The sequence below is a fragment of the Ranitomeya imitator genome, chromosome 10 (genome assembly GCF_032444005.1).
Source record: "Ranitomeya imitator isolate aRanImi1 chromosome 10, aRanImi1.pri, whole genome shotgun sequence".
Taxonomy (NCBI): Eukaryota; Metazoa; Chordata; class Amphibia; order Anura; family Dendrobatidae; genus Ranitomeya; species Ranitomeya imitator.
Window position 1 is genome coordinate 22087291 of NC_091291.1, and position 27049 is coordinate 22114339.

Here is a 27049-nt window from a genome sequence, read left to right on the forward strand (position 1 = left end):
TTATAGTAGTTATATTATTGTGTATAGGGGGCAGTATTATCAGTATATTATGCTATATTCTATATCCTTTCTCCAGATATGCATTGACCAGCAGGGGGCACTATTGATCACACGTATATTTCTCCAGAAGTATTTAACATAATTTGTATTTTTCGTTCTTTCCATCTCCTGATTTAAGAGCGTTCATTTAAGAATTTGTCATAATAAATTTCTTTTTAGCTTTTATTTTTCCAGCCCGATATTATGTGTCTGAATCGAGAGCGTGTGAAATCTGATGTTTTTAAGTCTCCACCTAAATATTCTTCTTTTTCCTCTATTGAAAGAAACAACGTAAGTAACTTAGGAAACTTCTGTCCGTCCCCTCCTCTTCTGCTGATTGCTCCTTTTTTTTAAGTCGATGACATGAGCTTTTTACCGCCCGTCGCTGATGTAGCAGAGCTGAGACTGTCACATTAACGTACTGAGTTCGTGTTCGATTTTTTTTTTTTTTTTTTTTTTTTGCATAGGACTGCATTTTCTATTTGGTGCATTGTAGTAAACACAGACTTAAATGACAAATTTGACATCTTTTACGTAGATTATTTTCAGAGACAAGGGGGGGGGGGGGGGGGCACTTAGTACAGGAGTGCTGCAGTAACAAAAACCCTTCTGGATAAATCAAGTCCGAAAACCCAACGAGCCTGGCATCTTTTTTTTTTCTCCCCCCGAGGGAAACATCGCCACCTTCTCATTGGTTCCAGTACCTGCCATTGGAGAGACAGGCCCCTGCCCAGCGCAGGTCAGGATTGGCCGCCAAGTGCTGCCACTCATCCTCCATCTGTCAGAAACCCCATATGGTTTGCAGAAGGCGAAGGAAGTGTGTGTGTGTCTGTTTGTATGCCTGCGTTAAAGGGGGGTGAAAGGGGAACAGCAGAAGGAGGGGGCGCCAAAAAAAAAAAGAGAGGAAAAAAGGAGAAGGCGACGAAGAGAGAGAGCGAGGGGGGGGGCTTGATAGAGATTCCCAATCCTCAATTCCTCCTGTCCTCCATCCATCCCCTGCATCGCCCCTCCGCACTCCATCCTTCGCTTGCCATCGAGAGACTGTACTGGAAAATACAGCGATCCGGGAGGGAGGGGGGTAGAGGGTTAACGAGCGGAGAAAAAAAAAGGAAGGAAAGAGGCAGAAAATAAAGCGGAAAACAGAAGGACGAGGCACGAAGAGCGGAGAAGGACTAAAAAAAAAATATACATATATATAAAAAAAAAAAATGAAGACGCCACTTCGGAGGGTGAACCTGGCCGGCGCGGCGGCGGCGGTGGTCGCCGTGATGCTGACACAAGGTACCACATTCTACTGACCCTTGGCATGCGTTGCTTCCGATCTTATGGAGTCAAGGATTATGTCGTAGCATCCTCTAAAGGGGGTCAAGCCGTCCCGGAGGGTCTTTACGAAGGGGTGGGGGGGCCTGGGGTTTGATGCAAAGTTGGGCAGGGATGAGGATGATGGGGGAAGTTGAGAGTGGACGTGGTCGGCTTGGCGTTGGACGTTGAGGGTCTCAGTGGTCCGCTTCCACGGTTTGTGGGATGAGCAGGTAGTTTCTGCGTTGAGGGGAGACTCGTAAGAATGGCTACCCCCCACCCCCATCAGGACGCCGTCCCGTCGTGTGAATCTGTTGGTGGTCTGAATATATTATTAGAGTCAGAGGTTAATAAATAGAAATGTATTAATGAAGTCATAGGTTGGGTGAAAAATTGCCGCGGGGGATGGGGTGGCGAAGCGAGAAGGTTGGGGGGGGGGGGTCTTCGCCATCACAATGACATTCTTCTTATTATCCATTCAGTACACAGTGGGCATTGCTGTGGAGTAATTACCGGCGGAGCAGGGGTTAAAGGGATGCGAGCCCGGGGGGCCGGTCCTCGAGGAAAGGACATGTTGGATCAATAAGGCGAATGCAGACCCTCCGCCTATTTAACACTGACCTCTGAACCCCATGTTAGACCCTAGTAGAGGGGTTGGGGGGATGATGAGGATGATGATGATGATGGGCTATGCTCATACAGCTGCCTGCAGAGCCCACTGTGTGCAGCATCTGAGCTGGGGGGGGGCGCATTCATGGCTGGCGGAGCTATGGTGCTGTGTAGTTCTCATCTGCAAGTGCAAGATGTGTGTGTACTGTAGGGGTCGCCGGTGGTGGTCTGCGGGGTCTGTGTGTCTTCATTAGAGGCCATTGCTGTAGAGGTATGAGAGCATTGAGGGATTACAGTAATGGCCGGCTCTGTCCTATGGCACATGGGGGCTTCTATATACGCAGAGCCCACCTGCCTGAGGATGGCAACCTGTGTGCATGAGTGTGTGTGTGTGCGCTATGGATGAGGGTATGAGCGTGTGTGTACTGTATGGATGTGTGTATGTGTGATTAATATATATATATTAATGTGTGTATGAGCATGTAAGTGTATGAAGGTATATACCGTGTACGTGTGCATGTATGAAGGTATATACCGTGTGTGTATGAGGGTAAATACCATGTCTGTGTGTGTATGTAGGTATAAGAAGTGTGTGTGTGTGTGTGTGTGTGTGTATAATGGTATGTGTGCAGGAAGGTATATACTGTGCATGTGTGGGTATGACTGTATATACCCTGTGTGTGTGTATGAAGGTATATACTGTGTATGTGCGCACCTCGGGTGTGTGTGTGTATGACGGTATATACCCTGTGTGTGTGTATGACAGTGCATACCATATGTGTGTTTATGACTGTATATTCCGGGTATGTGTGTGTATGACAGTATATACTGTGTGTGTATGACGGTATATACCGTGTATGTGCGCACCTTCGGGTATGTGTGTATGACTGTATATACTGTGTGTGTGTATGACGGTATATACCGTGTATGTGCACACCTTCAGTTATGTGTGTGTATGACGGTTTATACTGTGTAAGTGCGCACCTTCGGGTAAGTGTGTGTATGATGGTGTATACCATATGTGTGTATGACGGTATATACCGTGCATGTGCACACCTTCAGTTATGTGTGTGTATGACGGTATATACTGTGTGTGTGTATGACGGTATATACCGTGTATGTGCGCTCCTTCGGGTATGTGTGTGTGTGACGGTATATACTGTGTGTGTGTATGACGGTATATACCGTGTATGACAGTATATACCGTGTATGTGCTCACCTTCGGGTATGTGTGTGTATGACGGTATATACTGTGTGTGTGTATGACGGTATATACTGTGTGTCTGTATGATGGTATATACCGTGTAGGTGCGCACCTTTGGGTATGTGTGTGTATGACGGTGTATACTGTGTGTGTGTGTATAACGGTATATACTGTGTGTGTATGACGGTGTATACCATATGTGTGTATGACGGTATATACTGTGTGTGTGTGTATGACAGTGTATACCATATGTGTGTATATGACGGTATATACTGTGTATGACGGTATATACTGTGTGTGTATGACAGTGTATACCATATGTGTGTATGACGGTGTATACCGTATGTGTGTATATGACGGTATATACTGTGTGTGTATGACGGTGTATACTATATGTGTGTATGACGGTATATACCGTGTATGTGCGCACCTTCGGGTATGTGTGTGTATGACGGTATATACTGTGTGTGTGTATGACGGTATATACTGTGTGTGTATGACGGTATATACTGTGTGTGTATGACGGTATATACTGTGTGTGTGTATGACGGTATATATCGTGTATGTGCGCACCTTTGGGTATGTGTGTGTATGACGGTATATCCTGTGTGTGTATGACGGTGTATACTGTGTGTGTATGACGGTATATACTGTGTGTATGACGGTATATACTGTGTGTGTGTGTATGACGGTATATACCATATGTGTGTATGACGGTGTATACCGTGTGTGTGTATGACGGTATATACGGTGTGTGTGTATGACGGTATATACCATATGTGTGTATGACGGTATATACCGTGTGTGTGTATGACGGTATATACTGTGTGTGTATGACGGTATATACCGTGTGTGTGTATGACGGTATATACCCTGTGTGTGTATGATGGTATATACTGTGTGTGTATGACGGTATATACTGTGTGTGTATGACGGTATATACTGTGTGTGTGTATGACGGTATATACTGTGTGTGTATGACGGTATATACTGTGTGTGTGTGACGGTATATACCATATGTGTGTATGACGGTATATACTGTGTGTGTGTATGACGGTATATACTGTGTGTGTATGACGGTATATACTGTGTGTGTATGACGGTATATACCATATGTGTGTATGACGGTATATACTGTGTGTGTATGACGGTATATACTGTGTGTGTATGACGGTATATACTGTGTGTGTGTATGACGGTATATACCATATGTGTGTATGACGGTATATACCGTGTGTGTGTATGACGGTATATACTGTGTGTGTATGACGGTATATACCGTGTGTGTGTATGACGATATATACTGTGTGTGTATGACGGTATATACTGTGTGTGTATGACGGTATATACCATATGTGTGTATGACGGTATATACTGTGTGTGTATGACGGTATATACCGTGTGTGTGTATGACGGTATATACTGTGTGTGTGTGTGTGTGTATGACGGTATATACCATATGTGTGTATGACGGTATATACTGTGTGTGTATGACGGTATATACCATATGTGTGTATGACGGTATATACTGTGTGTGTATGACGGTATATACTGTGTGTGTGTATGACGGTATATACCATATGTGTGTATGACGGTATATACTGTGTGTGTGTATGACGGTATATACTGTGTGTGTATGACGGTATATACTGTGTGTGTATGACGGTATATACCATATGTGTGTATGACGGTATATACCGTGTGTGTGTGTATGACGGTATATACTGTGTGTGTGTATGACGGTATATACTGTGTGTGTATGACGATATATACTGTGTGTGTATGACGGTATATACTGTGTGTGTATGACGGTATATACCATATGTGTGTATGACGGTATATACCATATGTGTGTATGACGGTATATACCATATGTGTGTATGACGGTATATACCATATGTGTGTATGACGGTATATACTGTGTGTATGACGGTATATACCGTGTATGTGCGCACCTTCGGGTATGTGCGTGTCTGCGAGTCGCCGCTCAGTGCTCAGAATTTCAATGGCCTCCTTGGATGTATTTTACGACTTCGCCTCCTTCTGATTAATCTGCGGTTTCCTATCATTAACTCTTTCCTTCTGGAGGTTGTAGAGCAATGTCTTGTTTCCTGTGACTCCCCGCACTGAGCAGCGTCATTTGACCCCCGCTGACATATATTAACCTTTTTTTTCTGGTCTGACCGGGCAGAGGGTCTTATTTGTGTGGCAAGTGTGGTCCCCAAGAGCGGAGACGGGTCGTTATATCCTCATGCCTTAACCCTTCATATCCTGGAAGCGCTGACACCCTCAGACTAGTTGCTGAGCGTTAACCCTTTCCACTGTTTTTTTCCCCTTTTTTCTGGATATATTCCCATTGCTGTAGAAATCCAGATTTGTGGTGTGTGTTGATTTCGGTCAGAGATTTTTTATTTTTTTTTGGGGGGGGAAGCGCAATTGGCGATTAAGCGCGGCTATGTTGGGACGGGCAGGGCCCCGTGTGCTGCTGTGGATCCAGAAAAAGTCAGAGAGGAGAGCGATGATCAGAAGAAAGTGTCCTGGGCCGCCACAATGTATCAAGGAGAGAATGTCAATAGTTACTTTTCTTTACTGCAACATTGTATCGTTTGTTTATGAAATTCCATAACCCTTTCATTGCCAGGACGTGACAATCCCAGGCCTTTCCTTTACTGTGATGGTGGAAAATACCCAGCTGCAATGTGGAAAACTGGTGCACGCGCCTACCTTAGACAAATACTAGTAGGGTTTATAGGCCCTCAACCCTGGGAGCTCTGGTATCGGACCACTGCTCTGGTGGGCCCGGCTCATATATGCCTCCATTACATACTTTTCAGTAGAATCTACTTTTTTTTTCCTTACTGATATGTATACGGTCATAAAATCCTGAATTTGTAGTATATATACATTTTTTACTTTTTTTTTTTCTTAATGGAAACCATCAACAAGTAGGATAGTTATGTTCACTGGCCTTAGTATAGGAAATGTCCATTTTGTTGAAGATGAACTGATTGGAGTCTATTTTGAGCCTTTTTCAGTATGTATATTTTAGTGGAAACCATCAACAAGTAGGATAGACCAACAAGTTCATAGGCCTTAGTATAGGAAATCCCCATTTTTGATAAAGAGGAATTGATTGGAGTCTATTGAGAGTGTTTTCGGTATGTATATTTTAGTGGAAACCATCAACAAGCATGGTCGATGTGTTGATAAGCCTTATTACGGTATTATATATATTTTTTGCTTATTTGAAGCCGTACAGCTCGGCTCATTACCATGTAAATATTTGAACAGATATAGATCCGTCGTGCTGAATTAATATCTAATATGTTAATAAATCAATTTATACCTTCTTTGTGCATTCATTACGCTAATGCCGAGCCCTGCGGGGGGTGAGGAAGCGTTAATGAGTCAGTCATTCTCACAGTTTGTTCCCAGCACAGTAGCACTATGCACTCAAAGACATGGAGGTGGAAACCGTCAGCAGCAGCTTGTTGATGGTTTCCACTGCTGAAGGTAAAACAAGACTAATAATTTGAAGTCTGTGCTGGATCCGTCTGTGCTGGATTATCCGATATTCTGGATTATCGGAATAGAACTCTAATTTAGACGTCAAATCCAGCAACTGATACATTGGCACTGTGGATTGTTGCAGTGGTTGGGATATGCTGCAGAATGGTTGGGTATGCCTATGGGTGATGGACTGGGTTTGTCCATTGATGGACGGGAAAAAGATGGATATGAGAATAAAAAAAATCTAAATTAAGTATATATTTAAATATATATATATATATATATATATATATATATATATATATATATATATATATATATATATATATATATATATATATACTAGACTGTGGCCCGATTCTAACGCATCGGGTATTCTAGAATATGCATGTCCCTGTAATATATGGACAATGATGATTCCAGAATTTGCGGCAGACTGTGCCCGTCGCTGGTTGGTCGAGGCAACCTTTATGACATCTTCGTCGCCATGGCAACCATTATGACATAATCGTCGCTGTGCCCGATGCTGATTGGTCGAGGCCTGGCGGCCTCGACCAATCAGAGACGCGGGATGTCTACGTCCTTTATGACATCATCGTCGCTTTGCCCGTTGCTGATTGGTCGAGGCCTGGCGGCCTCGACCAATCAGAGACGCGGGATTTCTATGTCGATGCTGTGCCGGTCTCTGATTGGTCGAGGCCTGGCGGCCTCGACCAATCAGAGAGCCGGGATTTCCAGGACAGACAGACAGACAGACAGACGGAAAAACCCTTAGACAATTATATATATAGATATATATATATATATGTGTGTTTTGTTTTTTTAATATTAACAATGCAATTATATTATGTCAAATGCTAGTATTGCAGAAAAAATATATAGAATTATATTTTTATTTTATATATATATACATATATATATTATAATAAATAGATTTTAATTTTATAAATATATTAATGGTAAAATAAAAAAAAATATTTATATATGTATTAACATTAAATATATTAATCTCGATTATAAAATATATATTTTTACTTTAAAAAAAAAAAAAACTTCCCCTCATGGTATAGATGTGTATAGAAGCGTATGAAAGAAGGGCACATCAGCAGTTTATGTGCAAATGTGTTCAATCACAATCCTGGGTACTAGGGGCGTAATATGGTCCTTCCACCCCATTTTTGTTTTTTAGGGTCCAATACTATAAATGATGCATCCTAGTTGAGGGTCCAGGAACTAGAGAGAGTACAAAGGAGGGCAACAAAATTAATAAAGGGGATGGGAGAACTACAATACCCAGATAGATTAGCGAAATTAGGATTATTTAGTCTAGAAAAAAGACGACTGAGGGGCGATCTAATAACCATGTATAAGTATATAAGGGGACAATACAAATATCTCGCTGAGGATCTGTTTATACCAAGGAAGGTGACGGGCACAAGGGGGCATTCTTTGCGTCTGGAGGAGAGAAGGTTTTTCCACCAACATAGAAGAGGATTCTTTACTGTTAGGGCAGTGAGAATCTGGAATTGCTTGCCTGAGGAGGTGGTGATGGCGAACTCAGTCGAGGGGTTCAAGAGAGGCCTGGATGTCTTCCTGGAGCAGAACAATATTGTATCATACAATTATTAGGTTCTGTAGAAGGACGTAGATCTGGGGATTTATTATGATGGAATATAGGCTGAACTGGATGGACAAATGTCTTTTTTCGGCCTTACTAACTATGTTACTATGTTATGTTACTATGTTCTTTTGCTTTGGGATCTTGAAGCTTTGAACTGGGTTATCCTGCACTTCTCCCCTCTGCTGATAACCGCTTTCCAGGAGTTGTCTGTCAGGTCTCGGGGCCAATCGACAGGTCTCGGGGCCAATCGACAGGTCTCAATCGACAGGTCTCAATCGACAGGTCTCGGGGCCAATCGACAGGTCTCAATCGACAGGTCTCGGGGCCAATCGACAGGTCTCGGGGCCAATCGACAGGTCTCGGGGCCAATCGACAGGTCTCAATCAACAGGTCTCGGGGCCAATCGACAGGTCTCGGGGCCAATCGACAGGTCTCGGGGCCAATCGACAGGTCTCAATCGACAGGTCTCGGGGCCAATCGACAGGTCTCGGGGCCAATCGACAGGTCTCAGGGCCAATCGACAGGTCTCAATCGACAGGTCTCAATCGACAGGTCTCGGGGCCAATCGACAGGTCTCGGGGCCAATCGACAGGTCTCGGGGCCAATCGACAGGTCTCAATCGACAGGTCTCGGGGCCAATCGACAGGTCTCGGGGCCAATCGACAGGTCTCGGGGCCAATCGACAGGTCTCAATCGACAGGTCTCGGGGCCAATCGACAGGTCTCGGGGCCAATCGACAGGTCTCAGGGCCAATCGACAGGTCTCAATCGACAGGTCTCAATGCTGCAGATTCTATGCTGCAGATTTGAACAAAATATATATTTTTGACAGTTCAGATATGCAAGGAAAAAAATAAGCAGCGTGTGCATGAGAGTTCAGGACCTGGATGGAGGACATTATACCAGGAAGGGGTCCAGGATGGAGGACATTATACCAGGAAGGGGCCCAGGATGGAGGACATTATACCAGGAAGGGGTCCAGGATGGGGGACATTATACCAGGAAAGGGTCCAGGATGGGGGATATTATACCAAGAAAGGGTCCAGAATGGGGGATATTATACCAGGAAGAGGTCCAGGATGGAGGACATTATACCAGGAAGGGGTCCAGGATGGGGGACATTATACCAGGAAAGGGTCCAGGATGGGGGATATTATACCAAGAAAGGGTCCAGAATGGGGGATATTATACCAGGAAGAGGTCCAGGATGGAGGACCTTATACCAGGAAGGGGTCCAGGATGGAGTACATTATACCAGGAAGGGGCCCAGGATGGAGGACATTATACCAGGAAGGGGCCCAGGATGGAGGACATTATACCAGGAAGGGGTCCAGGATGGGGGACATTATACCAGGAAAGGGTCCAGGATGGGGGATATTATACCAAGAAAGGGTCCAGAATGGGGGATATTATACCAGGAAGAGGTCCAGGATGGAGGACCTTATACCAGGAAGGGGTCCAGGATGGAGTACATTATACCAGGAAGGGGCCCAGGATGGAGGACATTATACCAGGAAGGGGCCCAGGATGAAGCACAGTATACCAGGAAAGATAGACATTATGCCAGGAAAGGGAGATATTATGCCAGGAAGGGGTCTAGGATGGAGGACATTACACCTGGAAAGAGAGAAATACTCGGAAAGGAAGACATTATACCAGGAAACTGTGGGAAAACATGCAAAAGCGCATTAGGGTCTTTTCCAGCTAACAGATTAATAAAAGAATAGTATAACCGCTCACCTGATGGGGTTGGGTGAGACACACTGCTTAAAAAGCCAGGAATCCAGATGCAGCAGCTTTGTTACTTTATGTCAGAACAAAGTGACGGGAGTGGAAGTTATTCTCCGCTTATTCTCCGCTCTCTGGGGTTAGTTAGTAGTAAGGTAAAAACGGAGGCTTTATTATTTATGCATTTCAGAGTACACCAACTTTTTTTTCAAGACTACCATACAGAAACCACCTAGAAGGAAAGATAGAAATTATACATGGAAGGGGCCCAGGATTAGGGACATTGTTACAGGAAGGGTCCAGGATGGAGGACATTACTGGAAGGGGCCAGGATGGGGACTTTATTTCAGGATGGAGGACATTATTACAGGAAGGTGCCAGAATGGAGGACATTATTACCGGAAGGGTCTAGGATGGGGGACATTATTACAGGAAAGGGCCAGGATGGGAGACATTACCAGAAGGGTCCAGGATGGGGGACATTACCGGAAGGGTCCAGGATGGAGGACATTATTACAGGAAGGGGCCAGGATGGAGGACATTATTACAGGAAGGGGCCAGGATGGAGGACATTATTACAGGAAGGTGCCAGAATGGGGGACATTATTACAAGAAGGGTCCAGGATGGAGGACATTATTACAGGAAGGGGCCAGGATGGAGGACGTTATTACAGGAAGGGGCCAGGATGGAGGATGTTATTACAGGAAGGGGCCAGGATGGAGGACATTATTACAGGAAGGGTCCAGGATGGGGGACATTATTACAGGAAGGATCCAGGATGGAGGACATTATTACAGGAAGGATCCAGGATGGAGGACATTATTACAGGAAGGGGCCAGGATAGAGGACATTATTACAGGAAGGGGTCAGGATGGAGGACATTATTACAGGAAGGTGCCAGAATGGGGACATTATTACCTGAAGGGTCCATGATGGGGGACATTATTACTACAGGAAGGGTCCAGGATGGAGGACATTATTACAGGAAGGGTCCAGGATGGAGAACATTATTACCGGAAGGGTCCAGGATAGGGGACATTATTACAGGAAGGGGCCAGGATGGAGGACATTATTACAGGAAGGGGCCAGATTTCGGGACATTCTTACAGGATGGGGACCTTGTTACATAATACTGCGATGACATATGTCCTCATAGGATATGGAAAGCTATATGGATCCGCACATCTTAAGAACATGCAGGTGGGGGCCCAGGTCCAAATTTTACCCACTGAACTCAAGCTTCGCCACTAGTCACACATCTGTAAGAGTCGGAGACCCGAAGCCGGATGTCTCCTCTCATCTGATTCAGTTCAGATACCTGTCATGCCAGGCAAAAGCCGAAAATCCTACGCGGCCACGTTTGCCTCAGCGGCTTACAGTTTATCAACCGTGCCCTATGCAGTAATTTGCCCGTGGTGCATGCCAGCCGTCAAGAACATGACCTGTACTCTCGGAGATGCCAACGTGCCATCTCTGCAGGAATGGTAAGATAATTAGTAGGAGTTGATGGGTCTTTGCGCCACCTGCCCCCTCCTGCCTCCGCGCCGGTAGCTGGCAGCGCGCTCAGCTGACTTCAGCCTTTCTGCGGTTGCCAGTTCCTCTTCGTCTCGGTTCTATCAGCAGAACGCAATAAACACGACAGGTTGTCCGGGCAAGATATGTGAGTCAGCCCTGAGTTATACGGAAGACGCACGAGGAGGGAAATATCCGCCGGAGTGTAAATTGTGGGAAAATGACACACTCGGGAAGTTGAGTAGCAGAATATATTCCTTTCGGTCAGTACAGAAACCAAGAGAGACCGGGGATTGAATAAAGATATACGCTCGATGGCGGGTCAATCTCAGGCAACACAACGGCTCGGGATGTCTGATGAACGACTGGGGCTTTATAATGGCCCCCACCGCCACGCCGGGCACATAAATAATGCCGTAAACTCTTCCTAGGTTGAGTTTAGTGGCGACGTGTTTCATTGACAATTTATATGTTTAAGTATGCTTTTTCACCTGGCATGGAGATATACGGCGGCACTCTGGGGTTTTGTGTACTATCCGTAGCGTGACGACTGCCCATTGTAAAACCAGGTGTAGAAGGAGAAAAGCAAAACCTGATGAGGCGGTAAGATTCACGTCACGCAGCAAAATGTTTCTTTCTCATCCGTTCTTCAACGGTTTTGGTCCAATTTGTTAATTTTAACAACGATTTTCTCCCAGATAAGAAACCTCAGTTCGACTTTAGAGCAGAAGTTTGTGCTTCAGAGCTGTAATTCCTCCTCTGGAAAAGTACGACTAAAGTCAACTACTTATGTTAATATCATCATGCATGGATTCTTCATATTCTCCTCTCCTCCTCAACTGTTCATCAGTCTTGTCCAGGAGCAGTCCATGCATCAAGGGTCAATGCTACTATGTGGAGGAGTTGAGTTGGTTGCCTTCTTTTTTTTGGTGCACCTTCAATCAGCCGATCGATGAACTGCATCCTTGGGATAAATCATCAACATTCTGACACCATAGCAGATCAACTGGTTGGAAGGGACCAAAGCGCCCCAGAAATGGTACAATTCCATACATTGTGTAGAGGCCATAAAGGGCACTGGAACCTCTCTTTCATTCAGGAGGAAGCTTCCCGTACCATTCATGGTCACCACACAATGGACAGAGCTTTGTTCTTGCTGGTGGACCTTCATTTTGTTGAGGTGTGAACTTCATGCTTGGGATAGGTCATCAATATCAGACAAGTATCCTGATGCCCTATGACTCCCATCTTCATCAGATCCTAATGGTGTCTTGACCACTGGTACTGCAAGCTCTCTCCCATCCACGTATACAGGAGAAAGCTTGAAGTACCATTAATGGTCACATTTATGGTCACTATACAATGTATGAATGCATAGAGCTGTGCCAGTTCTGGTGAGCTGTGGTTACTTCATCGAAAACTCTTGGAAAAGTTCAGAAACTTCACATTTATAAGGGACCTTTAGACATCTCCATAGATCATGACTTGAGGGCAACTTCCAGGTCTACACCCTGTTAACTCCATGCCACTGACATCCCTCACTCTTTTGGTTGGGTTCTTCAAAAATGCAACAAGCCCTTATGCAAGGACAACATCTGGGTCATTTGTGGTCCAACAGCTCATTACAATGTACCAATTCCACCTGCTTTGGAAGAAGTGGCCCCCTTAGCTCTAGGGCTCATGTGCAGGTTGCTCTAATGGTGTGTCCGTCCCTGGTTCCTCCTCTGTGATCACTAGTGTTGGCACGCTAATGTAGACCACAGTTGGCATCTATATTTAATTTCAGGCTCCCTTTTGTAGAAATTGTCCGCCTTGACACATGTCGAGTCCATTTCAACTAACACTTTTAGGAACCGAGGCACTCGTGATGGCGGGCCTGGCAGCGCTGACTCTGTAGCTTTAGTATTCCTAGACGTTACTGGCAACTTTCCTCTGCTAATCACCTTTAGCGTTGTTAGGTTGACGGTGTAATAGGTAAGAACACAAGCCAGCTTTAATACCTGAAAGGGTGGCATCGGAGGCTGGCATATGAGCGCAGATCTTGTGCCCAGAATTATGTTAAGATGCGAGTGTTTATGATTCTATTCGGCCTCAAATCTGTAGTTGTTCGTACAAAGCATCTGTACTGAAATTACTGGAAAAAAAATCATAGCGGTTAACTATTAAGGTAGTATAGGTGACATTGCTGGCACATATGGGGCTCAAACTCATCTATGGACCATTTACCTGCTGGTCAACAGCCGCTATGGCAAAATTACAATGCTTCACTTACAAAGTCAAAGAAATCTGGTTCATGGGCAATGAGGGGCAGACCTGGTTCCCAATATGGTGCCCTTTATCATGAAAGTGTAGCGCATTGGCAAATTTTCTGACATTTGAAAGGGCAAAATTCAGAAATCTTACCAGGTACTGTCCACAATCTGCATAGGAACTCTCTCATTTCCCCGGTCTTCCATCGGTTTTCTCAGTCTTCCGCCAGTTTCCTCTGCTCTGTCCCCGTTTTCGTTCCCTCCTTCCCTCTGCTCTTTTCCGCCTTTCCTGCGCTCTTTCCCCGCTTTCATCCTGCTCTCCCTGGCCTTCATTTTATTCTTGGCCTTCCCCTGCCCTTCCTGGCCTGCCCCTGGTTTTCCTGGCCTTCCCCTTGTCTTTCCCTGCTCTCCTGGCCTTTCCCCCGCACTCCCTGGCCTTCGTTTCCCCCGCTCTCCCTGGCCTTCCTTTTCCCCGCTCTCCTTGGCCTTCCTTTCCCCCGTTGTTCCTGGCCTCCGGCTGGTCTTTCCTCCGCTCTCCCTGGTCTTACCCCCGCTCTACCTGGCCTTCCTTCCCCTCCGCTCTCCCTGGTCTTCCCCCCGCTCTACCTGGCCTTCTCCCCACTCTCCCTGACCTTCCTTCCCCCCGCTGTCCCTAGCCTTGCTTTTCCCCGTTCTCCCTGACCTTCCTTTTCCCCACCCTCCCTGGCCTTGCTTTCCCCCGCTCTCTCTGGCCTTGCTTTTCCCCACTCTCTCTGGCCTTGCTTTTCCCCGCTCTCCCTGGTCTTGCTTTCTCCCGCTCTCCCTGGCCTTGCTTTCTCCCGCTCTCCCTGGCCTTGCTTTCTCCCGCTCTCCCTGGCCTTGCTTTTCCCCGCTCTCCCTGGCCTTGCTTTTCCCCGCCCTCCCTGGCCTTGCTTTCCCCCGCTCTCCCTGGCCTTGCTTTCCCCCGCTCTCCCTGGCCTTGCTTTCTCCAGCTCTCCCTGGCCTTGCTTTCTCCCGCTCTCCCTGGCCTTGCTTTCCCCCGCTCTCCCTGGCCTTCCTTTCCCCCGCTCTCCCTGGCCTTCCTTTCCCCCGCTCTCCCTTGCCTTCCTTTCCCCCGCTCTCCCTGTTCTTCCTTTCCCCCGCTCTCCCTGGCCTTCCTTTCCCCCGCTCTCCCTGGCCTTCCTTTCCCCCGCTCTCCATGGCCTTCCCCTGCTTTCTTCGGCCATTGGATAATATAACATTACCCTGGCTTCTCGTGGGGCGCAGTATACATCAATGATGCTTGTCGCTCAATGTTGCTCTTGTTGCTAAAAGATCAAAGGGAGCTAGTGGAGGGCTGGTCAGGGAGCTTTGATGGCATGACAAGTGAGTATATAATTGTGTCTCTTTTGTATCTTTTCATATTAACTCAGTCCTCCAAAAATACAGAAAAATTGCAGCCAACATTTCTATCAAATCCAAATATTGCTGGAAATTCATAACCGATGTGGATTGTTAGTAATCGATTCACTCGTCTGTAATTGTCCATCTCTGCAGAATCTGTATTTCTTTCCATCAGCTTATTACTTGGAATATTCTAAGGAATGTGACACTTCACTACAAAAGTATCTGCTGTACAATGCACTGTCTCTCTGTGCTGCACAGACTTGTTCAAGTCGTTTATTAAGCAGTAGGAAACCGTACCGTATACCTTGAAGATGGTGGTTTTTAAAAAAAATGGTAACGGCTGAAGCGAGAGATTATTTGAGTGGAAACTGTCTTGAGAATATCCATGGAAAGTGTTTGGCCATCACTATGGAGCAGGGTCCAGATTCTTGAGAAGTGATCACGGGAGCTTGTCTGGAATTTTTGATTTGTTGTTTTTGTTGTTGTTGTTTTTGATGTTGTTGTTGTTATTGTCCTGAGAGGCTTTGCTGCAGCTTACTGACGCTGATCTCATAAACATCATTAGGCATGTGTGCCCTATTTTTTTTTTCTTATTTTTAAATTTCAAAGAAAGTGGTAACACCTCTCTTAAAGGGAATGTCTCATCAAAAACTGATTTTTTTTTTTTTTTTTTGCTTTTAATCAGGTTTTTTTTTGTTGAATGTATTTTAAATACATTATTGGCAATTTATTTTTCTAACCATATCACTACCTTTATTAGAAATCAGAAATCGTTTTGTTTTACTTGCGAATGGAGCTTTTGTTTTTCACTTTCAACTTTTGTTTCAGGAAATTCACATGTATATTAGCAGCAATAAAAAGACTCCGACACCATCTGTTATATCAAAGCATCTAGTGCGCGCAGGCAAAGGTCATTGTGAATTAAGGGAGAGCAGGGAAGCTGTGATATCGCTTACTGTGATTGGTGGATCCTGTGTTACTTGCTATCTATAGAGGTTTTAGACATTGTAATCCTGCCTCTGATGATAAGGAGACTGCTGAAAACTTTTCCTGAGACCAGAAGTAGGAGTCTAAAAAAAGAAAAAAAAGTGCCAGTGTGAAAATTGCAAGATTACTCATTTAGTGAACAAATATGCTAACAAAAATACATGAAACACAAAAACCTGTCCTCCATCCCAGGCCCCTTCCAATAATAATGTTCCCATCCTTGTCCCCTTCCTGCTGTAATGTGCTCCATCCTAGGCCCCTTCCAGTAATAATGACCCCACCATGGACCCCATCCTGGTCTATTGTCCTCCATCCTAGGCCCCTTCCAGTAATAATATTCCCATCCTGGGCCCCTTCCTGGTGTAATATCCTGCATCCTAGGCCCCTTCCAGTAATAATGACCCCAATCCTTGTCCCCTTCCTGGTGTAGTGTCCTCCGTCCTAGGCTCCTTCCAGTATTAATGTTCCCATCCTTGTCCCCAACTGCAGATAAAGTATCCTCATGATCAGCGGTATCACTAGAGTCCAATGAGCAAAATTTGGACGTGGGCCCTTGTAGCATTCTGATACTATAAAAGCATGAGTGTTTGCCCCCCATGTAATAATGTTTTTGCTCTGGATCCTTCCTGTAATAATCTCCCCTTCATGATCCTGAGCCCCTTCCTAGGATAATGTTCAACATGTTAGGCCCCTTTCCAGTAATAATGTCCTCCATCCTGGCCTCTTCCAGTAATAATGTCCTCCATCCTAAAACACCATCCCCCATACTGGGTCCCTGCATTGTATGATATCCCCCATTATGTAATAATGCCCCCCTCCTGAGTCCTTTATTTAATAATGTTCCAAATCCTGATCCCCTTCCTGGTGCAATATCCTCTTTCCTAGGCTCATTCCAGTTATAATGTCCACCATCTAGTAACGCTTTCAGTAATTATGTCCTCCATCTCAGAACAATGTCTACCTATCCTGGGTCCCTTCCTGGAATAATGTCCTTCATCCTATAACAATATCCTCTCATCGCAGGCCCTTACGTGATATGATTTCCCCCATCATGTAATAATGTCCCTTCTCCGGAATCCTTTATTCAGTAATAATGTCTACCTTTCCTGGTCTATTGTCCTCCATCCTAGGCCCCTTCCAGTAATAATGACCCCACCCTGGGCCCCATCGTGGTCTATTGTCCTTCATCCTAGGCCCCTTCCAGTAATAATGACCCCACCATGGACCCCATCCTGGTCTATTGTCCTCCATCCTATGTCCCTTCCAGTAATAATGACCCCACCCTGAGCCCCATCCTGGTCTATTGTCCTCCATCCTAGTCCCCTTCCAGTAATAATGACCCCACCATGGACCCCATCATGATCTATTGTCCTCCATCCTAGGCCCCTTCCAGTAATAATGACCCCCTCCATGGACCCCATCCTGGTCTATTGTCCTCCATCCTAGGCCCCTTCCAGTAATAATGACCCCACTCTGGGCCCCATCCTGGTCTATTGTGCTCCATCCTAGGCCCCTTTCAGTAGTAGTGACCCCACCCTTGGCCCCATCTTGGTCTATTGTCCTCCATCCTAGGCTCCTTCCAGTAGTAATGACCCCACCCTTGGCCCCATCTTGGTCTATTGTCCTCCATCCTAGGCTCCTTCCAGTAATAATGACCCCATCCTGGGCTCCATCTTGGTCTATTGTCCTCCATCCTAGGTCCCTTCCAGTAATAATGTTCCCATCCTGGGCCCCTTCCTGGTGTAATATCCTCCATCCTAGGCCCCTTCCAGTAATAATGACCCCAATTCTTGTCCCCTTCCTGGTGTATTGTCCTCCGTCCTAGGCCCCTTCCAGTAATAATGACCCCAATCCTTGTCCCCTTCCTGGTGTAATGTCCTCCGTCCTAGGCCCCTTCCAGTAATAATGACCCCACCCTGGGCCCCATCCTGGTCTATTGTCCTCCATGCTAGGCCCCTTCCAGTAATAATGTCCCCCATCCTGGGCCCTTAATTCGAGACATGTCACGGGTAGATAGGTTCTAATGGTGAATTTAAAGTTGAAGGACCCCTTTGTTCTTTTGATGAGTTGGCCTTTCATGTCTATTCTGGAGAAATCCCTGTAAGTCTTTAATACAGGAGACACCTCGGGACACCATGTAAACCCAGCACTAGTCATTCGGATCCGACGTTCACAACCACAGATCACAATGATGGGCTCTTCAGATCTGCATCCTAACTATGGCTCCTGGAGACTCCTATTTATCAGACTAGGTGCAGAATTTTCTCCCAATTAAATCTTCCCGTTATCTGATCTCTAGGTGGCGCTAAAAACGTCCAAACTCAGTGACTGAAAACAGGAAACAATGGAACGCGGTCAGATTTTCAGCAGAGACTTTATGACCATGTCCTTTTTTTGAGATTTCTGGTGGAAGAAACCTGTCCGCTATACCACATCCTACGCCTACAGGTCTTTTACATGAGATCCATCATTTTTCTGGATGATCCTTACGTTTATGATAAAAATTATCGTAAAAAAATTGTTACCGCCATCGATCCGCCATTGCTATTAGTAGTGTGTGACCTCAGACTTATGGGAACAGGAGAAAGGGCTCTGAGAAACCCATAAAAGCAACACAGATGAGTGCGGGCATCTCATGCCTTATCTCACTCATGACAGTACCACATTCATTAAAATACCCCCCCCCCAACATAAGATTCATATACAATACCCTACAGAGAGGCCGGGCAAGGTCACAGCAGAGAGAGTCGTCTCACAATGGCCCCTTGTGCCGAGAGGGTGTCACGGGTGAGCGCCTCCGATATTGCTACGGCCGGATAATAGAGATGTAGCAGAGCGGAGATGTTCCCTGTCTGACTGAGAATTTAGAAATGCAGCAAATTTATCTGACATCCTGTGTGGAAGAGAAGCAGAACAAAAAAAAATACCGTAACGAGTTTGTGTAATAATAGTACTATACAGTGAACATGTAAAAGTACCATATAGTGCTAAAAAGTGCTGTCATTTCACTTTTTCTGTGTATATACAATGCAGTATATTTATCTGAAATCCTGTGTGGGGAAAAAAAAAAGCAGGAAAAAAAAAATACTGTAAAGAGTTCATGTAATAACAGTACCATACAGTGACCATATAAAAGTACCATATAGTGCTAAAAAGTGCTGTGATTTCACGGTCTCTGTGTATATAAAATGCAGTGTATTTATCTGAAATCCTGTGTGGAAGAAAAACAGAACATAAAAATACCGTAAACAGTTCATGTAATAACAGTACCATACAGTGACCATATAAAAGTACCATATAGTGCTAAAACGTGCTGTCACTTCACTGTCTCTGTGTATATATAATGCAGACACAAAAAGAGCACAGCGAGGTCAAAAAATACTCTGTTGTAAAGAAGTCACAGTAAATGAGCAAGTGCTAGTCAAAAAATGAAAAAAAATACAGGGTATTTAGTTAATATGTTTTTTTGCAAAAAAATGTATATTAAGCTGCTCCACCAATCGCCAAGGTATACCCGTAATAGAGCAGTCCTACCTAATGTATATAATCCCTATCTGATGTATTTAAAAACCTGATCATCTGTATAGTACCTGTATAAGCAGGGTTCAGAGAGGGAATATCCATGTGGACATGCTGGATGGAACAGCTTTAGTGCAAATGACCCACAGAGGAGTGATGGACTCCCCAGTCTTGTAGAAACAAGAGAACAATTATAGAACCAAAAACACATGGGCCACCTGCATAGTGAACAAGTCTGTAGAAACCTGTTCACACCACCAAGAAACATGAAGACACAAAAAGAGCACAATGAGGTCAAAAATACTCTGTTGTAAATCCTGTGTGGAAGAAAAACAGAACCTAAAAAATACCGTAAACAGTTCATGTAATAACAGTACCATACAGTGAACATATAAAAGTACCATATAGTACTAAAAAGTGTTGTCATTTCACTGTATCTGTGTATATATAATGCAGTGCATTTATCTAAAATCCTGGGGGGGGGGGGGGGGGGTAGGGGTGAAGCAGGAAAAAAATACCATAAAGAGTTCATGTAATAACCGTACCATACAGTGAACATATAAGAGTACCATATAGTGCTAAAAATTGCTGTCATTTCACTGTCTCTGTGTATATACTGTATATTGCAGTATAGTTATCTGAAATCCTGTGTGGAAGAAAAACAGAAAAAAAAAAATACCGTAAATAGTTCATGTAATAACGGTACCATACAGTGAACATACTGTATAAAAGTACCATATAGTGCTAAAAAGTGCTGTCATTTCACTGTTTCTGTGTATATATAATGCAGTGTATTTATCTAAAATCCTGTGTGGAGGGAAAAAAAAGCAGGAAAAAAAAATACCGTAAAGAGTTTATGTAATAACAGTACCATACAGTGAACATATAAAAGTACCATATAGTGCTAAAAAGTGCTGTCATTTCACTGTCTCTGTGTATATATAATGCAGTGTATTTATCTAAAGTCCTGTGTGGGGGGGGGAAAAAGCAGGAAAAAAATACCGTAAAGAGTTCATGTAATAACAGTACCATACAGTGAACATATAAGAGTACCATATAGTGCTAAAAAGTGCTGTCACTTCACTGTCTGCGTGTATATATAATGTAGTGTATTTATCTGAAATCCTGTGTGGAAGAAAAACAGAACAAAAAAAAATACCGTAAAGAGTTCATGTAATACAAGTACCATACAGTGAAAATATAACACTACCATATGGTGCCAAAAAAAAAATCTTCCATACTGTTACTTAATTTTGCTGCTTTTTATTTGGTTGTCCCCATGACTTCAGATAAACATACCACATTGTCTATGCTTAGACTGTGGAGTGATAGTACTTTTTTATTAATGGTACCGTTACATGTTCATAGTAAGAGACGGTTCTTAGTACTTTAGAGAGTTCACATAATGATCGTTCCGTACAATGGACAATGTAATAGTGCCCCAAAAAGTGCTGTCATGTCACATTCTTGGTAGACAATGTGGTAGTCTTGGGGACAACCATATAAAAAGCAGCCGATCTAAATGACAGTACCGTGGAGAGCTCACATAATAGCAGTATCTTGCAGTGAACATATTACAGCACTACATGGTTATTTTTTGGGGGCAATATTTGGTACTGTAATATGTTCACTGTAAGATACTACCAGCTTATTTCCCTGTCAATAAGACCGGGTCTTACGCTATTTTTAATTTGCCCCAAAAGATGAGTTAGGGCTTATTTTCAGGTGATGCCTCTTTTTTCCATGAACAATACCCCACATTTATGATTAAACAAGAAATGTATATGGACAAACACACACCGATCAAATATAGGCACACTGCACATCCGGTGCATACCAGCCTGTCTCCTCTTCAGCTCCTCTAGACTCCTGCAGTTAAAAGACCTTTGGTGACCTCATCGTTACATGACCGTGATGTCATCAAAGGACCTTAAGCAGTCTTATCCTCAGAATAGAAACACTTCAGGTCCTGAGAAATTGCCCAATCTTCTCCCCCCTAACGTCGGTCATGATTGTATCTAGGGCTTATTTTTGGAGTAGGGCTAATATTTCAAGCATACTCCCAAAAATCCTGTAAAATCATGCAAGGGCTTAATTTTGGGGTAGTTCCTATTTTCAATATGTGAGCTCTCCGTGTTATCGTGGTTTAGTTTTCCTAGTTTAAATAAACCTGCCGCATTAAAGATATTGAGAGAAAGCGAAACGACCATATTTTTTGGCACTCTACCTTTCTCTTCATGATTGACAGCTCTGGCTTTAGAGGAGCCAGAAGAGGACAAAGCAAGAATGTAGGATGGTTTACTGCATTGCTGAGCCTCGGCAAGGGAGCAGTGCGCACTGATGGGCCACACTGAGGGTGCAGCATGCACTGATGGGCCACGCTGATGGTGTAGCACGCACTGATGGGCCACGCTGAGGGTGCAGCACGCACGGATGAGCCACGCTGAGGGTGCCGCATGCACTGATGGGCCACGCTGACGGTGCAGCACGCACTGATGGACCACGCTGAGGGTGCAGCACGCACGGATGGGCCACGCTGAGGGTGTAGCACGCACTGATGGGCCACGCTGAGGGTGCAGCATGCACTGATGGGCCACGCTGAGGGTGCAGCACGCACTGATGGACCACGCTGAGGTTGCAGCACGCACAGATGGGCCACGCTGAGGGTGCAGCACGCACTGATGGGTCACACTGAGGGTGCAGCGCGCACTAATGGGCCACGCTGAGGGTGCAGCGCGCACTGATGGGCCACACTGAGGGTGCAGCGCGCACTGATGGGCCACGCTGAGGGTGCAGAACGCACTGCTGGGCCATGCTGAGGGTGCAGCACGCACTGATGGGCCACGCTGAGGGTGCAGCGCACTGATCGGCCACGCTGAGGGTGCAGAACGCACTGCTGGGCCATGCTGAGGGTGCAGCACGCACTGATGGGCCACGCTGAGGGTGCAGGACGCACTTGTGCTTGGTTTGAACACTCATTTTCTGCTGACAACCCAATTAATAGCTCCACACGGTGAAGATCAAGTATAGTGCAATCCAGTGAACATATAGTACGTCTACACAGTGCCTAAATTGTATCACCACAAAACGCCATGAGAAAGGTTACGATAAGTGATAAAGATGGAAACACTTGAGCAAGAAATTAATTTTTTAGGAAGATTTTAGTGGAAGTTATGGGACAGTTGCCCCTTTTTATCCAGACTTTATTTTTCGCCTGTGAATATAAATTCACGATTTTTATTTATTCGCATTATAAAATGTTATACTGTATTTTCACCCCATATATTGCATATGTGAAAGTGTTGACTGTCCATTTCTTCCCTGGCCACGAAGAACTAGGCTTCACAGATTGGTTCAGTGGTTTGTTGTGACACTTCCCCTTTAAGAGAGTCAAAACTTTTTTTTTCTCCATTAATCACTATTGAATGTAACAACGTATGGCCACTTCAGCCCACACAAGGAGGATCCTGATTTTGGTTGGCAGCCTTTATTGTGTTGTCCCATTTAATCTCCCACCGTCCCTTCGCGCTCCTCACCGCTGATGTGCGAATGCTTTGTCGCCACAGTTAATTTTGCACCTTGTTCATGTTTTGTGAAAGGGTCACACTAGTGAGTGTTCAATCAGCGATATGTAGACTCGCAATTTTCTCCATCCTATTGTACTACAGTATTTGGCGATAATTTATTTTTATTTGCTTTGACAGTTCATTTTTCTTGACACGGAGCTCGTTTTTTGATGAATGCAAAAGAGGGAGCTCTCAGACGTTCTCCAAATGCCATTCGTTGAATGCCGAGGGTTAAAACTGCCTGCTGGGCCAGAGGAACCATCGGGCAATTTTATGACATCACTGTCTTCTCAAAGAGGGGTCAACGGGGGTGAGAACGAGGGAGAGCGTCGAGAAATAAAAGGACGCGAACAGAGAGCTCAGGAAGAGGTTTATTCATAAAGATGAAAGGCGGCGGAGGGAAATTTAATGAAATGGAATATCATTATGCCATTAACTCCTTGACGGACAACGTCACGACCAAAAAAGTGGAGATACAAAACATCCCAACACTGTAGAAGGTCAAACATGGAGTAAGGGGGGTAGTCACTGTAACACTATCCGCTTTGTCGAGTCCTGAAAAGCTACAGCTAGTCAATGGCATGAAAAGATGAAAATGGGGCCCACCACCCATTATGGCGCCATGTTCTGACACCTAGCTTAGAAGGGTATGTTTGCTATCAATGCAGTTCTTCTGGAGTGGAGTTCTCACCACCCAAATGAAAAGATGACAAAGTCCCTCTCCCTCAAGGATGCCATGGCAAATGTGCAATCACTGTTGAAGCTCAAAGCTTGGTCTCCTCTGGCCTTTCCATCCCAAGCGAAAAAAGATTGATTTGATAGTCCAAATGGATGGGGCTTGTAGAAGCTTTGAAATCGGCCAATGACCTCATGTGTATGGAGATGCCCAATTTGAGTGGTCAATCTTGTTAAAATTCACAGGAAGTCTGGCAGCAAATGTCTGTTTGAGTCACCTGCCAAACTCTTTCCAAGGGCGTTGTATGTATAGCCCGGCAAGGCCAGAGTTTGGAGACTCCATCACCAACCTCGGCACATATGATGGAAAGAATAGCATGTCATCAAAGGTTATGTTGTCTATCAGAATGATGGGAACCACAGAGACACTCGATAGACCTCGTTGACTTATAATGGAGTCTATCGTAAAAGGATCTGGCAGTGCACTGTGGCTTCCATAATAGAAGTCACTGTGGTAGTGTGACCATAACCTTACCGGTAGTAAAGCTCCCCCCAAAAAACCATGTACTGCAGACAACAATTATGTCTGTCTCCCCACATCCCAAAAGAAATAACAAGTCATGTGTCATCCCATCTAAAACGATCAGCTTCTTCTAATTACCCTTTAACATCCACAATCAATTGTCAACAGTTCCCACCAATTTCTTTCTTGGCTGCCGAAGCTTTCATGACAGCAAATAAAAGAGGAAAAATGTCTAGATTCCCATTACCATATTTTTCATGTAGGAGAGATTTCCATCTCATGTGCTCTTCAGTCTAATTTGTTTTCCCATCCAGTGCAAAAACGCGAGAGTGCGACACAACATATGCTTCCTAAATCTGAGCAAATAAGGAACCAAAGCCACCGTACATATGTTAAGATCTGTCTTATTGTGCGAAGAAGGTTTTCCCATCCAACATTCGTTCTTTGAAGGTGGCCTGCTCCACTAAAGCGCATTTTTTATTTTATTTTGCAAGGTCTAATATGGGGAAGACAAAGAAGATTGAGGTTCCTGGACGCTATCCAAAAGCTAAAATGGGGCCATCTTCCATGTAGAACCTTGTTTGGTCTGGTTCAACCCTTCTGCTTTACACGCCTAACCTTCATCCACTTCTCCAGAGAGATGAGTTGTAGAGGGTTTAGGGTGGATTCCACCATGAGCTGTGGTCCCCATTTTTCACACTATCATTGGATTTTATGGAGCTCTCATTTAGGGCGTGTATCTTGGATGGAAACGCTCATCTCATCGACACGGTTGAGGTTGTCCTTTTTTCAGAAATTTGCTACTCGCCCATGTCCTTGGCGTAAACGAAAATCTGATATGTCGCCATGCCGTCTATATCTGTCAGCTATGGTCCAGTGTTGAAACGATTCAGAGCCCAGCTGTTGTCTCGAAACCACCAGATGTTATGTAATGGAACCAGAACAGATGGTCCAGTGATAACCAGACAGTAGAAACGTTAAAGGCTTTGTTTTGCCGAAATTGAACAAGAGCAAGAAAAAAAAAGTATAAAAAAGAAACCAAATGACACAAAAGAAAAGCAAATTTCCTCTACTGAAAACGTGGATGGAATGCAGCCAAAGAAAAGTGGGGATGGTTTAGGGAAAATGTATCTCTTGATTAAAACCTTGATTTGATTTGCGGCTTTCAAATTTACCTAAATGTTGTACATTTTTTTTGCCGAATAAATAGCTTTGCTCATTTTGTGCTGGGAACAAAAATGAATTGAATTAAAAAAAAAAAAATACAAATGTCTAATTACAATAAATTGGAAGTTTTTAGTAGGCATCAACTGAACCATCAGCGCCAAATTTCAAGGTTGCTGATGAATAACATGACTGACGGACGGGCAACGGTGACTGAATGGATTGATTTTAATATTGTCTGTGATAATAATATATTTGCTGCAGACGAGTTTTCCATGTAAATGATGACAGCGTTTCCTCCTGAGCCATTATCAAATTGATTTTGTTGAAAAAAAAACAAAACCTACTTATAAAAATAGACAAATTTTCGAGTAGAAGGTAAAGACCGAATTACTTCCATTATTAAGAGCCGATATTCAAGCGTTGGTCCAGTAATTTATATATAAATATATAGTTGAGCTCTGGGTATTAATGTTAATTTTCAACACAAAAAAATTACATTTTGAGACAATTTAGTTTTGGGAATTTTTATATTTTTCTTTATTGATATTATGTATTTATTTCATTAATTTAATTTAGTCATTCCGAAATTGTTTTTTTGTATAATTTTCATGCACGATGATAACAAGTGAATGTTCACCGATTCACCAAAACTTTGCGCCTCGTGAGTGGATTCTGCCATTTCATTACTTTTATGTAAATTCAATATTTTATTATCATTTAATCAATTGTAAAATTTTTTTTTTTTTTTTACTGTTCTGTGAAGTTAGCAAATATGTTTTTTAAGCCAAATTTTTTAATGATTTTTGCAAGTACTGCTTTGGGCGTTGGGAAGTGGAGTTACAAAGGAATCTGCAATCGGCATGATGTAGGACCAGTGATCCTTGTCACATACTGGGCTGCTTGCTGTCATTTTAATAAAACTGATCTAGCCGTTCTCTGAAGGCTGAGCTCTGTATAACCCCGCCCACAGCACTGATTGGCTTTTTTCTGCACATGCACAGTGTACACAGAAAGCTGCCAATCAGTATTAGAGGGTGGTTTTCTTCAGAGCTTGACTACTCAACAACATCTCCTGCAGATAAAACTGTGATTTTTATCAAAACTACAGCAAGCAGCCTAGTAAAGTGACGCATCGCTGAAATCAGGGTTTTTGTTTCTACAACATGCTGCTCTCGGATTAGGTGGCAAAAATTTAGTGATAAACCCCCTTTAAGTAAAAAAAAAAAAAAATTGGAGACTGAACAGACTATCTTTAGCTCTGATTAGCTCCTGGCCCCAAGGGCAGCAACATCATTACCTTCTCCTCTGCAAGAAAATGACATCCGATGGCACATGCTATGATGTTTTTTGGTTTTTATTTGAAGGATATGTGAGTACAGTAGACCCCCAAAGACTGGACACCCTGGAACCACAACCTAATAAATATGGGATCCCCAAGTCTATTGGTTCCACATGGATTGGAACAGTGTAAGCTCT

The 27049-nt window shown here is 44.2% G+C and overlaps 1 protein-coding gene across 1 annotated transcript in view; it reads left to right on the forward strand.

The window, feature by feature from the left end:
- Positions 1 to 940: 940 nt before the first annotated feature.
- Positions 941 to 27049, forward strand: part of IGLON5 (IgLON family member 5) — a 429206-nt gene continuing 403097 nt past the window's right edge. Inside the window, 1 exon segment of the mRNA XM_069742152.1 lies at positions 941 to 1320. Within this exon segment, the coding sequence (XP_069598253.1) occupies positions 1248 to 1320 (73 nt within the window). The 5' untranslated portion in view covers positions 941 to 1247.